This window comes from Salminus brasiliensis, chromosome 1 (genome assembly GCF_030463535.1).
Source record: "Salminus brasiliensis chromosome 1, fSalBra1.hap2, whole genome shotgun sequence".
NCBI classification, from domain to species: Eukaryota; Metazoa; Chordata; class Actinopteri; order Characiformes; family Bryconidae; genus Salminus; species Salminus brasiliensis.
Genome location: NC_132878.1, coordinates 96,203,873 through 96,218,863, shown reverse-complemented (window position 1 = coordinate 96,218,863; position 14,991 = coordinate 96,203,873). Strand labels below are relative to the sequence as shown.

Sequence of the window (14,991 nt, the reverse complement as noted above, 5' to 3'; positions counted from 1 at the left end):
GCTAGTTTAACTGATAATCAAGTAGGCAAACCTTCATAGGCTAGTTTAACTGATAATCAAGTAGGCGGAGCTTAATAGGTTAGTTTAACTGATAATCAAGTAGGTGGAGCTTCATAGACTAGTTTAACTGATAAGAAGGTAGGCGGAGCTTCATAGACTAGTTTAACTGATAAGTAAGTAGGCGGAGCTTCATAGGCTAGTTTAACTGATAATCAAGTAGGTGGAGCTTCATAGGCTAGTTTAGTTGATAATCAAGTAGGTGGAGCTTAATAGGTTAGTTTAACTGATAATCAAGTAGGTGGAGCTTCATAGACTAGTTTAACTGATAAGAAGGTAGGCGGAGCTTCATAGGCTAGTTTAGTTGATAATCATTTCGTCATCACTTCATCATTTCGTATGCTAACTTATAGGCCAATGAGTAGGCGGAGCTCCATCCTTTCATATGCCTACTTAAAGTGGACAGAGATTTATCTTACAGGGCAATTTAACAGGCAAACAAGGAGGTCATAAAATGACTAAAGAAGTGGGCGGAGCCACATGCTTTGACAGTCTCATTTGAGTGAGACTCATAAGTGGGTGTGGCTGTGCTGGCTTACAAGTTCATTTCTTTGATGTTTCATATCTTAAATGGTGCCTTATGGCCTCACAGGCGGAGCTGCGGTTAAAAAGTGGGCGGGGCTCTGGCAGCTCGGCGGACTGGGGCTGTGTAGTAACTCTCTGGCTGGTAAAGCTGCTCAGAAGTGAAACTTTTTTTCTCTGTTCTTTTAGGAAGGTCTTCTAGCTGCTTGTCGCTGCCGTCGCGAAGCCGGACTCGAGCTTTTCCTGCGGCTGAACTGCGCAAATGTGAATTCCCCACACAGGAAACTGACTGTGGTGAGTGCGCTTCTGATCATGATAAAATGTGTGTTTAAAGTCTTTGATTTTGACAAGAATGATGAGGGTGCGTTTATAGCAGTGGGTTCAATTAAATGAAAGAACTAATTAACATTAGCCTACCAATCATCTCAGATACACTTTGGGACATTCACTGTGGGAAGTGTCTTTGTGAACAAGGTAAAATTCAGTTTTTAATATCAGGATTGAAATTCTGTAATTATGACTTGATAACTTGTGTCTAGATAATAAACATTAAAATCTAAACTAAATAAGAGACCTTTATTATGAAGCATGGTTCTTCTAATTTGGGTCTGTACAGACATCTAAAAATGATCTGTAATGTTTATCTGGGCAGTAGAGTTAATTTATTCAATAAACCCATTAGAACAAAAACAAATAAACAAATAAACAAATAAACACTGTGATTTGAGGTGTGTGGGTGTAACCATTCATAGTGCTCTCTTGGATGAAGGCCAGTATTCACAGTTTTCCTCTAACACCTTGTTTATGACATCAATTCTAATGTTATACAGGTAGACACTCTCACTGACCACTGATTTTATGTTTATTTGGGTTTATTCTAATGTTATATAGAGTTAATTACAGGTAGACACTCTCACTGACCACTGATTTTATGTTTATTTGGGTTTATTCTAATGTTATATAGAGTTAATTACAGGTAGACACTCTCACTGACCACTGATTTTATGTTTATTTGGGTTTATTCTAATGTTATATAGAGTTAATTACAGGTAGATACTCTCATTGACCACTGACTTTATGTTTATTTGGGTTTATTCTAATGTTATATAGAGTTAATTACAGGTAGACACTCTCACTGACCACTGATTTTATGTTTATTTGGGTTTATTCTAATGTTATATAGAGTTAATTACAGGTAGACACTCTCGCTGACCACTGATTTTATGTTTATTTGGGTTTATTCTAATGTTATATAGAGTTAATTACAGGTAGATACTCTCACTGACCACTGACTTTATGTTTATTTGGGTTTATTCTAATGTTATATAGAGTTAATTACAGGTAGACACTCTCACTGACCACTGATTTTATGTTTATTTGGGTTTATTCTAATGTTATATAGAGTTAATTACAGGTAGACGCTCTCACTGAGCACTGACTTTATGTTTATTTAGGTTTATTCTAATGTTATATAGAGTTAATTACAGGTAGACGCTCTCACTGACCACTGACTTTATGTTTATTTAGGTTTATTCTAATGTTAATTACAGGTTAATTACAGGTATAAAACTCTTGTATATTTGGGAAAATGAAACCAAGAAATGTGATTTTTAAAAAATTGTATGAGTTGAGTTTGTGCAGCATCTGCATAGCGTTTCTTAGAATTACAGGAAGAGGTGGCGCCCAAGCGTAGTCGCTCTACAGCAGCACGGCAAAACCTCATATCTGCAAATAAGCAAGAAAATGGTGGGAAATGTAAACACACACACACTGGACTCATTTATGCCTTTATAGAATACACACTTTGTATCAGCTGTATATAAATAATGATAAAACAAATCGTTATTTTATGATTATTAGTAAATCTTATGTGGGTGTGGGAGATTTACTGTCCTTAAACAAGTTCTATACTGTACTGAAATGGGCCTCTTAAAGAACCCTCTTGTATGAGGATGTAGCTGCTCATCTAATTTAAAGCTAGACGTTACCTTAACCCTGCAAACACACAACCTTCAGGGTTTCGCTGAAATGCAGAGCCGTTCTTTTGTGCTTCAGTTTACTGAGTGAAGGGATCAGTGTCATCATTAGGGGCTTGGTTACCGTATTGTACTGAACTGTATTGTACTGAACTGTATTTTACTGTACTGTACTGTATTTTACTGTACTTTACTGTATTGTATTTTACTGTACTGCATTGTACTGTACTGTGAGTTCCAGGATATAGTAATTCTTAATTGTTACATATTGTCACTGTCACACTTTGTAGAATTTGTTTAGTCCATTCATCATAAATGTTGATGCAATGTAAAAAACAACTGCCAGAGTCATCTGTATCTTAAATCTCTATCTATCTATCTATCTATCTATCTATCTATCTATCTATCTATCTGTCTGATTATCTATCTATCTATCTATCTATCTATCTATCTATCTATCTATCTATCTATATATCTGTCTATCTATCTATCTATCTATCTATCTATCTATCTATCTATCTATCTATCTATCTGTCTGATTATCTATCTATCTATCTATCTATCTATCTATCTATCTATCTATCTATCTATCTGTCTGTCTGTCTGTCTGTCTATCTATCTATCTATATATCTATCTATCTATCTATCTATCTATCTGTCTGTCTGTCTGTCTGTCTGTCTGTCTATCTATCTATCTATCTATCTATATATATATATATATATATATATATATATATATATATATATAAATGAATGTCTGTTTATAAATTTATCTATTTACTCACAGTTTAAAGTTTGTGATTGTCAATCAAAAACCGACAATAATGGCACATTAAATATGTTGTGTTCTTTTTGTTTCCAAAATGTTCCAAAAGAAAATAGAAACTGTGTCTAAAATGTGCAGACAATGTTACACATAAAATGTGTTTCCTGTAAAAGATTTGTTTACTTAGAAAATCAACATGTGGCATTTCACCAAAGTAGACAAACTGTAAAAAACGAGATACAAGGTTTTGGCGTGAGTCTTTTGAGTCTTTCTTCACCCCGAGTGCCGTTAGTAACAATAAATGCAGTCATGTTTGAAACAGTTCACACGTGTTAAAGATCTCAGAGGCTGATAAACTTCACACCAGCTGTTTCAAATAACGACACGAGCTGTGATACGAAACTCGAGATAAGTGACTGAAGCCAATTTTGCCTAAACAGTTCATTTTCAGTAGTGATTATGCGTAAATGTCCAACATTCAGCTGAATGAATCGAATTCAGTGAGTTCTAGCAATTTTTAAAAAATTACTTTAAATCAGCTAATTAAAGTAAATGTGTGTATATATATATATATATACACACACATTTACTTTAATTAGCTGATTTGGGGTTTAGGGTAATTAACATTTGCGTTAATTGCGTTGAAATTTTCCATCTAAATTCCCCCCCAAAAAATTGCTATTTAGAGCATTTTTTTATTTGCAGAAATGACAACTGCTCAAATAATGCAAAAAAATATTATAATATATATAATTAAAAAAGTTTTTATTCAGATTGAAACAACGCAGTACTACTATTTGCTGTATATATTTTTCTTAATGTTTAGAACTAGCATGAATATTGTTGTTGTCATACAAAAACCTTGTATCTACATTTTTGCCGTTTTTCACTTTTCTCCATGTTGTGAATCTGTCAGTTGTTCTTTATCTGGTATCAGAATTTCCTGAACAGAAATGTTCAAAATGACTTAAACATTTTTTCCATTGACTTCCATTGAAAGTTAAGAAGGTTTTTTCCTCCTCCACCCTGTGAAGTTACAATTTTGGAGATATGAGGTTTTTGAATAACAGCAATGATATCCCTATAATCTTTGTAATTGATTCTTACAGTTTAAATTCGGTGGGTTATGATTCTTTTTGTTTACACCCTGATCATGATGTGTGGTTTGTTTGTTAGTTTGACAGCGCTGTCACATCATGGCACGTGCTAATATTGCCATGGATATCATTGAGGACAAACACGGACATCAGCCCGGCGAGGACGACGGTCAACCGCTGATTAAATACTACAAAGCCACCGTGATGATTCCTGATAAACCACCCGTCCTTCACCGACTGCTGGACAAACAGCCTGCAGCCTGGGCTGTAAGACTCCCCACTGAACCTTTAATACTGAACCTTTAATACTGCACATATACTTTATACTAAATTAATACTGAACCTTTAATACTGAACCTTTAATACTGCACATATACTTTATACTAAATTAATACTGAACCTTTAATACTGAACATATACTTTATACTAAATTAATACTGAACCTTTAATACTGAACCTTTAATACTGAACATATACTTTATACTAAATTAATACTGAACCTTTAATACTGAACCTTTAATACTGCACATATACTTTATACTAAATTAATACTGAACCTTTAATACTGCACATATACTTTATACTAAATTAATACTGAACCTTTAATACTGAACATATACTTTATACTAAATTAATACTGAACCTTTAATACTGAACATATACTTTATACTAAATTAATACTAAACCTTTAATACTGAACCTTTAATACTGCACATATACTTTATACTAAATTAATACTGAACCTTTAATACTGAACCTTTAATACTGCACATATACTTTATACTAAATTATTTCTGAACCTTTAATACTGAACATTTTATACTAAATTATTACTGAACCTTTAATACTGAACCAATACTGAACAATTCAGATTAAATTATTACTAAACCTTTAATACTGAACAAATACTGAACATTTTATACTAAATCATTACTGAACCTTTAATACTGAACCAATATTGAACACTATACTAAATTATTACTGAACCTTTAATACTGAACCAATACTGAACAATTCAGATTAAATTATTACTAAACATTTAATACTGAACAAATACTGAACACTTTATACTAAATTATTACTGAACCTTTAATACTGAACATTTATACTAAATCATTACTGAACCTTTAATACTGAACAAATACTGAACATTTTATACTAAATCATTACTGAACCTTACATACTGAACCAATACTGAACACTTTATACTAAATCATTACTGAACCTTTAATGCTGAACCAATACTGAATATTTTATTATAAATTATTACTGAATATTTCATACTGAATAAATGCTGATTATTTAATACTGAACCAATAATGTACCTATAATTCTGAGTTAATACTGAACAGTTCATTTTGAATCAGGGCTGAATCTTTAATACTGAACCAAACGCTGAACACTTAATACTGAATCTTTAATACTAAACTAATGCTAAATCAATTCTGAGTCTACAGTACTGAACAATTACTAAACCAATGCTGAATCTGCAGTATTAACAAGTACTGAACCTTTAATACTGAATAAAAATATAATAAAAATTTAACCTATAGTCAATCTCATACTGAACAGGTAATATTGAATAAATGCTGAACATTGGATACTGAACAAGTTCTGAATCTATAGTACCGAACAAGTAATGAGTCTTTAATACTGAACAAAAACTAAATCTGTAATACTTATCCAATACTATACCAATACCAATTGTGTAAGTACTTAAAGTACTAAACATATCTTTTATGAGCCCTTGTTAAGTATTTAATATACTAAAAGTACTGAAAGTTACTTTTATGAGTCATTTTTATGTACTACAAGTCCTCAAAGTATCTTTTATGAATCTTTAATACTGAACAATACTGAATCTTTAATACTGAATTAATACTGAATCTTTAATACCAAATCTTTAATACTGAACTAATACTGAACCTTTAATACCAAACCTTTAATACTGAACCTTTAATACTGAACTAATACTGAACCTTTAATACCAAACCTTTAATATTGAACCTTTAATACTGAACCTTTAATACTGAACTAATACTGAACCTTTAATACCAAACCTTTAATACTGAACCTTTAATACTGAACTAATACTGAACCTTTAATATCAAACCTTTAATATTGAACCTTTAATACTGAACTAATACTGAACATTTAATACTGAACTAATAATGAACCTTTAATACTGAACTAATGCTGAATACGTAATACTGAATTAATACTGAATATTTAATACTGAACTAATACTGAATCTTTAATACTGATTTAATACTGAATCTTTAATGCCGAACCTTTAATACTGAACTAATAATGAACCTTTAATACTGAACTGATACTGAACCTTTAATACTGAACAAAAATGAACCTTTAATACTGAACTAATACTGAACCTTTAATATTGAACAATAATGAACCTTTAATACTGAACTAATACTGAATCTTTAATACCGAACCTTTAATACTGAACTAATACTGAACCTTTAATGTCAAACCTTTAATACTGAACTAATAATGAATCTTTAAATACTGAACAATAATGAATCTTTAATACTGAACAATAATGAACCTTTAATACTGAACTAATACTGAACCTTTAATACTGAACAATAATGAACCTTTAATACTGAACTAATACTGAACCTTTAATACTGAACTAATACTGAATCTTTAATACTGAACTAATACTGAACCTTTAATACTGAACTAATACTGAATCTTTAATACTGAACTAATACTGAATCTTTAATACTGAACTAATACTGAACCTTTAATACTAAACTAATACTGAACCTTTAATACTGAACTAATACTGAAGAGGTTGTGTGTTCTGTCTGTCAGTCTGTGCAGATTACCAGTGGGATATTGAGCTTTGGCCTTGGTTTGGTGTTTGCTGTGGCGTTTGGAATAGACAAAATGCTCCTCACTCTCTTCAGGGTTCCATTGCTGACAGGAATAATGGTAAACATCCACTTAAAATTCATAAATTAAAACTCTTCACACATCTGACCCAGACCTTCTGTTAGGACTTTTCTCCACCACAGCTGATGGCCTGTTCTTATGAAATTCTGTGTTTTTAAGAAAGCATTTGTGAATCAGGCCCCTGTTTCCTCCACTGTGTGTTCCAGCTCTTATTTAGGGAATAGGGAGTAAATAACTGGACTAATGGTTGTTAAAAAAACTGCTTCCTCATATTGAACTTAGTTGTTAGACATAAATGGGTTTTGTATCCAATTAAAATCTGCTTCAGATAATATAAATAAACTGTATAAAGTTATTCCTCAGATCTACTTAAAGTACTCAAATGATCTTTTATGACCCCCTTTGAGTATTATAGGTACTATAAAGTAATTAAGGTATCTTTTATGGGCCCTTTTTAAGTACTATAAGTACTAAAAATATCTTTAATGAGCCATTTGTAAATACTCTAAGTACTTAAAGTACAAAACTTTTATTTGATGAGCTTTTTTTAATTGTGTAAGTACTTAAAGTACTAAAAGTATCTTTTTGAGCCATTTGCAAGTACTACAAGTACTTAACATAATACAAATATATTTTATGAGCCATTGTTAAGTACTTAAAGTACTAAAAGTATCTTTTTGAGCATTTTCTAAGTATTTAAAGCACTAAAAGTATGTGAGCCATCTTTAAGTATTACAAGTACTACAAGTACTCTAAGTATCTTTTATGAGCCCTTGTTAAGTACTCAAAAGACTAAATGTATTTATTATGAGCCCTTTTTTAAATACTACCAATACTTAAAGTACTAAAAGTATCTTTTATGAGCCCTTTTAAGATCTCAACCTTGTCCACATGTCTATGGCAAGTCTGCGAAACCCTCCACCACCCCATCTCCTCCCCTTTAACCCTGCCTTCTATCATTCCTGACTCCACACATCAGAGCGGGGCCTGGCCTCCTAGCCCAAACTCCAGGCCCTCTCACAGTCTCTTACCAAATCATCAGAAGCTGAAGGCATGGGCCGGGATCTAGCAAATTAGATCTCAGCAGTTTCCCACAATCACTGCTTCTTCTTCTTCTTTTTGAACCCTGTGTGTTATTGTAGTGAGCAGTGCTCTTCACTGACGGTCTGCATGATGTTTCCTCTCTCTTCTTCTTCCATTGCAGTTTCTGGTTGCTGGATTTCTGTCCAACCTCCTGTACAAACACCCCGGACTGCTGCAGGTTTCAGAATTAAAGCTTGTTCAAAGTGAATAATGCCGGAAGTGTCTGCCTTTAGCACTACCTCTTTTTTGCACGGCCTGAACGAAGACCTTTTCCCTTTCTTCTGCAGACCTGCTTCTATTCCAACATACTGTGCCTGGTTGTGGCCGCCGTCGGAGCCGTGCTTCTGTGTGTTGATTTATCCAAAGACCAGGATGTCCTGCGCTTAAAGGTACCTCAGCTGGAGTAAACATGCAGAACTGGGATTCCACTTGTGTTGACAGTGGGGAGGCTCTAGATATAGCTATGGGAATATGGGTTGCTACGGTAACTACTATGATATATGATATGATTTATATATATATATATATATATATATATATATACATATACTGTAGTAGTTACCCTAGCAACCCATATTCCCATAGCTAGATCTAGAGCTTCCCCGCTATCAACACAAGTGGAATATATGTGTGTATATATATATATATATATATATATATATATATATCGTAGTAGTTACTGTAGCAACCTGTATTCCCATAGCTAGAGCTAGAGCTAGAGCCTCCCACTATCACCTGGTACCTAAATATTCGTTGTGTCCATATTTCACTATTGTGAACTACAAATATGAGATATTATGATTATCATTATGATAATTTCCTGAAAAATCAGCCTCAAGAAGTCGTCCCAAGTCGTTTTTAAATCGTTAAATTCCTTATTCACGTCTTTTCTGAATGTCAGAAAGGCACCCAACTCGTCTTCTGCTGTTTTAAGAGCTTTACCCTCGTGTAGGTTGGGACTGCAGGGATCTCAGGGAGGGAGTTTGTGTGTTTCCCATGCAGGTGGAGGTCGTGGTGCTGTGTGTGACGGTGCTGGACATGATCGTCTCCGCCGTTCTCATCGTCTTCATATACCTGGAGAAACGCAACCTTGAAAGAAATGGCTCCTCTTCTGCTGCTCACCGAGAATAGCCATGACCTGGATGACAGATCACTGGGAACTGAAAGCCTCTTCAGAGGCCAACAACTCAGCAGCCCCTCGTAAAATCCCATTAAAGAAGTAGTTTGTTGGATTTGTATCTACAGAGATCAGCCAGAACATTAAAACCACCCAAACCGCTCTGATCAGTCCAGATCTCCACAAGACCTCCTACGGTGTCTGGCAGCAGATCCTACTTACAAGTCCTGTAAGTGGTAAGTGAGGTGGGGCCTCCATGAGCATCGATGAGCCATGTTCCTGTCGTTGGTTCACTTTTCGGACACTTTTTGGTAGGTACTGACTTCTGCATCCGGGGATCATCGCGGTTTGGTTTGTGTCCCTTTGACAGACAGGTGTCATTGGAACCCGTGGTCTTAATGTTATGGCTGATTGATGTAATGTAACCAGTCGTCTACAGTTTCAATTAACTTTGAGAATATTCCAAGTGAATTTGCAAGAATGTGTAAGCTTGATCTTTAGCTGTCTATATTTCTGTATAAACTATGTGGACAAAAGTATTGGGACACCTGCTCATTGAGTGTTTCTTCTGAAATCAAGGGTGTTGAGAGTTTCTCCTGCTTTTGTTGGAGTAACTGTCTCTACTATCCACAGAAGGAGAAGGCTTTCTACTAGATTTTGGAGAAGGAGCATTGCTGTGAGGATTTGATTGCATTCAGTGACAAGAGTGTTAGTATTGAGATCAGGATGTCAGCTGGAGCACCACCTTCATTCCAGAGAACACAGTTCTTCCACTGCTCCACAGCTCCTCAAAGCTGGGGGGCTTTATACCCCCCTCCAGCCCATGCCTGGCATTAGGCAGCATGGTGCCCATTGGTTCATGTTCATGTAGAGTCCTATTCTATTGGCAGTACTTCTCTACAGGGACTAGACTGGACTAGACTGGACTAAGCTGTGTGTGTGTGTATTTGCACATATGTATTAGTGGTGGCTGCCACGTAAAGTAGCTGAATCCATTCATTAGAAGGGGTGTCCGCAAACATTTGTCCACAAACAGACGTATAGTGTATGTTACTGTGAGAGGGAATTATGCTGTAAAAGCTCTGCATGTATTAATAGTTTTTAAATGGCAGATGTTGAAGCCGAAGCTTCTGCTTTTTTCGTTTCTCACTCTAACTAAGCCTGAACTTTATGTTCTTTGAGCTCGTTTGGGCAGTGGTTTTACCTGTGGTCAGCAGCAGAATGAAGAAGTTCTCTGAGAAGGAACTTGCATGCGATGGTGTTTCTCACCACTGCGCTGCTGTTACTGAACTTTTTACGCGGGATGGAAAAAGGATTTTTATTAGTGTTTTCAATCCTAAAGTTAGGCTCATCATTTTTTTGCTGTACAGTAAAGTCATGTTTACTCATCTTGTCAAAACTGCTGTGTTGTTGTGACTTTTTGAACATATAAAAACAATAAACCTGTGTTTTAAAGTTATACAGTCGTCGATTCACTCGCTGTTCAGTCCATATTGTCCCAGCACTCGTGATGCTTCAGCACTGCATAGTAATTCAGAGTTTGTTTGCCAAAAAAAAAAAAAGAAAAAAGTTTTTATATATATGTACAAGAGTTTGCAGTCTCTGATGTGACCATAGGTCAGTCCACGCTGGTCCAGTGCTTATCCATTTGGGTCCAAAATCCAAATGCGTGAGTTGAGGCATCAAGAAAACGCTGCTACAGGATTCAAAGCTGTGGAGAAAAAAAGAAAATTAATATTCAAATGTAAATGATCTAATAAAGCTTAATCATGTGTATCTCATTAACATATCAATAACTTTACTGACCAACAGAAGATCCTGACCACTGACTTCATGTTTATTTGGGTTTATGTTATTGAAAACAAACAGAAATTATATATAGAGTTAATTACAGGTAGACACTCTCACTGACCACTGACTTTATGTTTATTTGGGTTTATTCTAATGTTATATAGAGTTAATTACAGGTAGACACTCTCACTGACCACTGACTTTATGTTTATTTGGGTTTATACTAATGTTATATAGAGTTAATTACAGGTAGACACTCTCACTGACCACTGATTTTATGTTTATTGGGGTTTATTCCAATGTTATATAGAGTTAATTACAGGTAGACACTCTCACTGACCACTGACTTTATGTTTATTGGGGTTTATTCTAATGCTATATAGAGTAAATTACAGGTAGACACTCTTACTGACCACTGACTTTATGTTTATAAGGGTTTATTCTAATGTTATATAACGTTAATTACAGGTAGACACTCTCACTGACCACTGACTTTATGTTTATTTGGGTTTATACTAATGTTATATAGAGTTAATTACAGGTAGACACTCTCACTGACCACTGACTTTATGTTTATTGGGGTTTATTCTAATGCTATATAGAGTAAATTACAGGTAGACACTCTTACTGACCACTGACTTAATGTTTTTTTATTCAAATGTTATATAGAGTTAATTACAGGTCGACACTCACTGACACACTGACTTTGTTTATTTGGGTTTATTCCAATGTTATATAGAGTTAATTACAGGTAGGCACTCTCACTGACCACTGACTTTATGTTTATAAGGGTTTATTCTAATGTTATATAACGTTAATTACAGGTAGACACTCTCACTGACCCCTGACTTTATGTTTATTTGGGTTTATTCCAATGTTATATAGAGTTAATTACAGGTAGACACTCTCACTGACCACTGACTTTATGTTTATTGGGGTTTATTCTAATGCTATATAGAGTAAATTACAGGTAGACACTCTTACTGACCACTGACTTAATGTTTTTTTATTCAAATGTTATATAGAGTTAATTACAGGTCGACACTCACTGACACACTGACTTTGTTTATTTGGGTTTATTCCAATGTTATATAGAGTTAATTACAGGTAGGCACTCTCACTGACCACTGACTTTATGTTTATAAGGGTTTATTCTAATGTTATATAACGTTAATTACAGGTAGACACTCTTACTGACCACTGATTTTATGTTTATTTAAGTTTATTCTAATGTTATATAGAGTTAATTACAGGTAGACACTCTTACTGACCACTGATTTTATGTTTATTTGAGTTTATTCTAATGTTATATAGAGATTTATATGTAGACACTCTCACTGACTACATTATTCATGTTATAATCTTTATGTATAATATTGTTATATAATATAATGTTACTATAATATAAATACTATAATAAGTATGATCTCTACTACTGTAAACTGTATGTATAACATCTACTACTATAATCTCTATGCATCTCTACTAGTATAACCTCTGTTTATTCTGTAATGTGTATGTATAATCTCTACTACTATAATCTTTATTCAATTTCTACTTTAGTAATCTACCTGTATAATATTTATCCTGGAATCTCTCTATATAATCTGCTCTTCCATAATATTTATGTATAATCTGCTATATAATCTACTACTATAATCTGTATTATGTATCTCCATGTTTAATCTCTACTACTATAATATCTATTTATAATATCTATTTCTGTAATACATTCTGCACTTCTGTAATCTCTATGTGTAAACTCTACTTGTGTAATCTCTATATCTGTAATCTCTATATCTCTTACTTATAAAAGGACTGGCACTGACAGGGTAGTGTTTGTGGTATTGTGTGTAATGGTGTGTTTTATTTACTGAATGGGGTCACAGATTGCTGAGGCACTGTGCAGAGACTCATAGGCTACAGGTGTACAGCTATATAGTGCAGCTGTCTGGTTTGTGATGAATGTCTGAGCAGCTGTAGATGTAAAGTTACACCTGTGTTTTAGGTTTCCCACATAAAATGACCACAGTGTAAATGTGAATGAAAAAGAGTGATACAGCAGCAGCAAACATGAAGCAGCTCAGAGGGTGGAGGATAAACCACCACCAATTACACCTGCTCCTCCCTTAAAGGCCATGACAAAAGAGAACCTTTAAACTGGTAAAGAACCAGCTGTAAAGATCCTGAAATTTGCAGATGAGTCCACTCTGGTGGGCCTCATAGCCAATGGTGATGAGTCTGCCTACAGAAAGGAAATTGAGCAGCTGGTGTCCTGGTGCAGCAACAACCACCTGCTGCTAAACACAGAAAAGACTGTAGAGATGGTGGTGGACTTCCGACGCAATCCACCCACCCTTCCCCCCTCCACATCAACAACACTGCAGTATCCATGGTGGAGTCACTCAAGTTCCTGGGCACCACCATCTCCAAAGACTTGAAATGGGAGAAAAACACCCTCTCTATCACCAAGAAAGCTCAACAAAGAATGTTCTTCTTGAGACAGCTCAAGAAATTCAACCTGCCACAGACCCTGATGATCCAGTTCTACACAGCGATCATCGAGTCCATTCTCACAGCCTCCATAACTATCTGGTTTGGTTCCTCCACCTCACAAGAAAGAACCAAACTCCAGCGCATCATCAGGACAGCAGAGAGGATCATCGGATGTAACCTGCCATCACTTCAGCAGATCTACACCAGCAGGGTGAGGAAGCGGGCTGGCAAGATTACATCTGACCCCTCACATCCTGGACACCCCCTCTTCCAGACACTCCCCTCTGGTAGAAGACTGCGATCCATCAAAACCAGTACAACACGTCATGCTAACAGCTTCTTCCCCAGAGCTGTAGCGCTCCTCAACCACAGTGGACACCTCCCACTGTGACATACACACCTCCCACTGTAAACCTCAAAACTTACAACTGAACTGTACCAAACCAGACTGAACAGCTATTTTGCACTCTGCCTATTTGCACTATGACTATTTGCACACCTGTACAGATGTTCTTTCTGTAAATATATTTTTCAGCTCTTTATTACCTTTACCTTTAGTACTTCTTACTTTTTTAATTTATCCCCTACCCTATTTATTGTTTAGTTTCATTTTCCTTTAGTTTAAGACTGTGTTCTGTGTTTTTTGTTACTTGTCATACGTGTTGCTCTCACCAAGACAAATTCCTTGTATGTGTAACATACTTGGTGAAATAAAGAGATTCTGATTCTGATTCTGAACCTTTACATCAATGTTTTTAAACCTTTCAAAGGTTCTCCACAGTCTGAAGAACCTTGTAATTGGTAAAGAACCTTTACATCTACGTCTTTACATCTTACACCTGCTCCTCCCTTAAAGGCCATGGCATCCACCCAGCTACACAAACACAAACAGCATGCTCAGGGTTTTGCATCACCCATATTTATCACATTTTTTATTTATCACAACCTTTACATCAATGTCTTTAAACCGTCTATAGCATTGCTGAAAGAACCCTTTGTAGTACCCTTTTTGGTTCCATAAAGAACCATTTTTGAAAGTGTAAAGAACCTTAAAAGCTCTGAAGAAGGAAATCGAAACAAAATTAGACTTCACTTCAGGTTCATTATTTACTGATCTAAACCCTGAGATTCAGACCAATGTAGAGAGGCCTACACATGCCGACTTGT

The 14,991-nt window shown here is 35.1% G+C and overlaps 2 protein-coding genes across 2 annotated transcripts in view; one reads left to right on the top strand and one right to left on the bottom strand.

Annotated features, from left to right (window-relative positions):
* The first annotated feature begins 753 nt into the window (after positions 1-753).
* Positions 754-10,996, top strand: LOC140568876 (uncharacterized). The gene is made up of 6 exons (XM_072692495.1): positions 754-873; positions 4,498-4,685; positions 7,257-7,376; positions 8,542-8,598; positions 8,708-8,809; positions 9,423-10,996. Exons 2-6 carry the CDS (start codon positions 4,518-4,520, stop codon positions 9,549-9,551), a joined length of 576 nt encoding a protein of 191 aa, XP_072548596.1. The 5' UTR covers positions 754-873; positions 4,498-4,517; the 3' UTR covers positions 9,552-10,996.
* Positions 10,842-14,991, bottom strand: part of plekhg4b (pleckstrin homology domain containing, family G (with RhoGef domain) member 4B) — a 49,628-nt gene continuing 45,478 nt past the window's right edge. The window contains exon 25 of the mRNA XM_072692494.1: positions 10,842-11,248. Coding sequence (XP_072548595.1) covers positions 11,243-11,248 — 6 coding nt within the window. The 3' untranslated portion in view covers positions 10,842-11,242. The remainder of the gene's footprint in view (positions 11,249-14,991) is intronic.

What these genes read in the sequence shown, in the direction of transcription:
- LOC140568876 (XM_072692495.1), top strand. Translation starts at nt 4,518, where the DNA reads ATGGCACGTGCTAATATTGCCATGGATATCATTGAGGACAAACACGGA. An exon ending in AACAGCCTGCAGCCTGGGCT is followed by an intron (nt 4,686 to 7,256) that starts GTAAGACTCCCC and finishes TCTGTCTGTCAG; the next exon opens with TCTGTGCAGATTACCAGTGG. An exon ending in AACACCCCGGACTGCTGCAG is followed by an intron (nt 8,599 to 8,707) that starts GTTTCAGAATTA and finishes TTTCTTCTGCAG; the next exon opens with ACCTGCTTCTATTCCAACAT.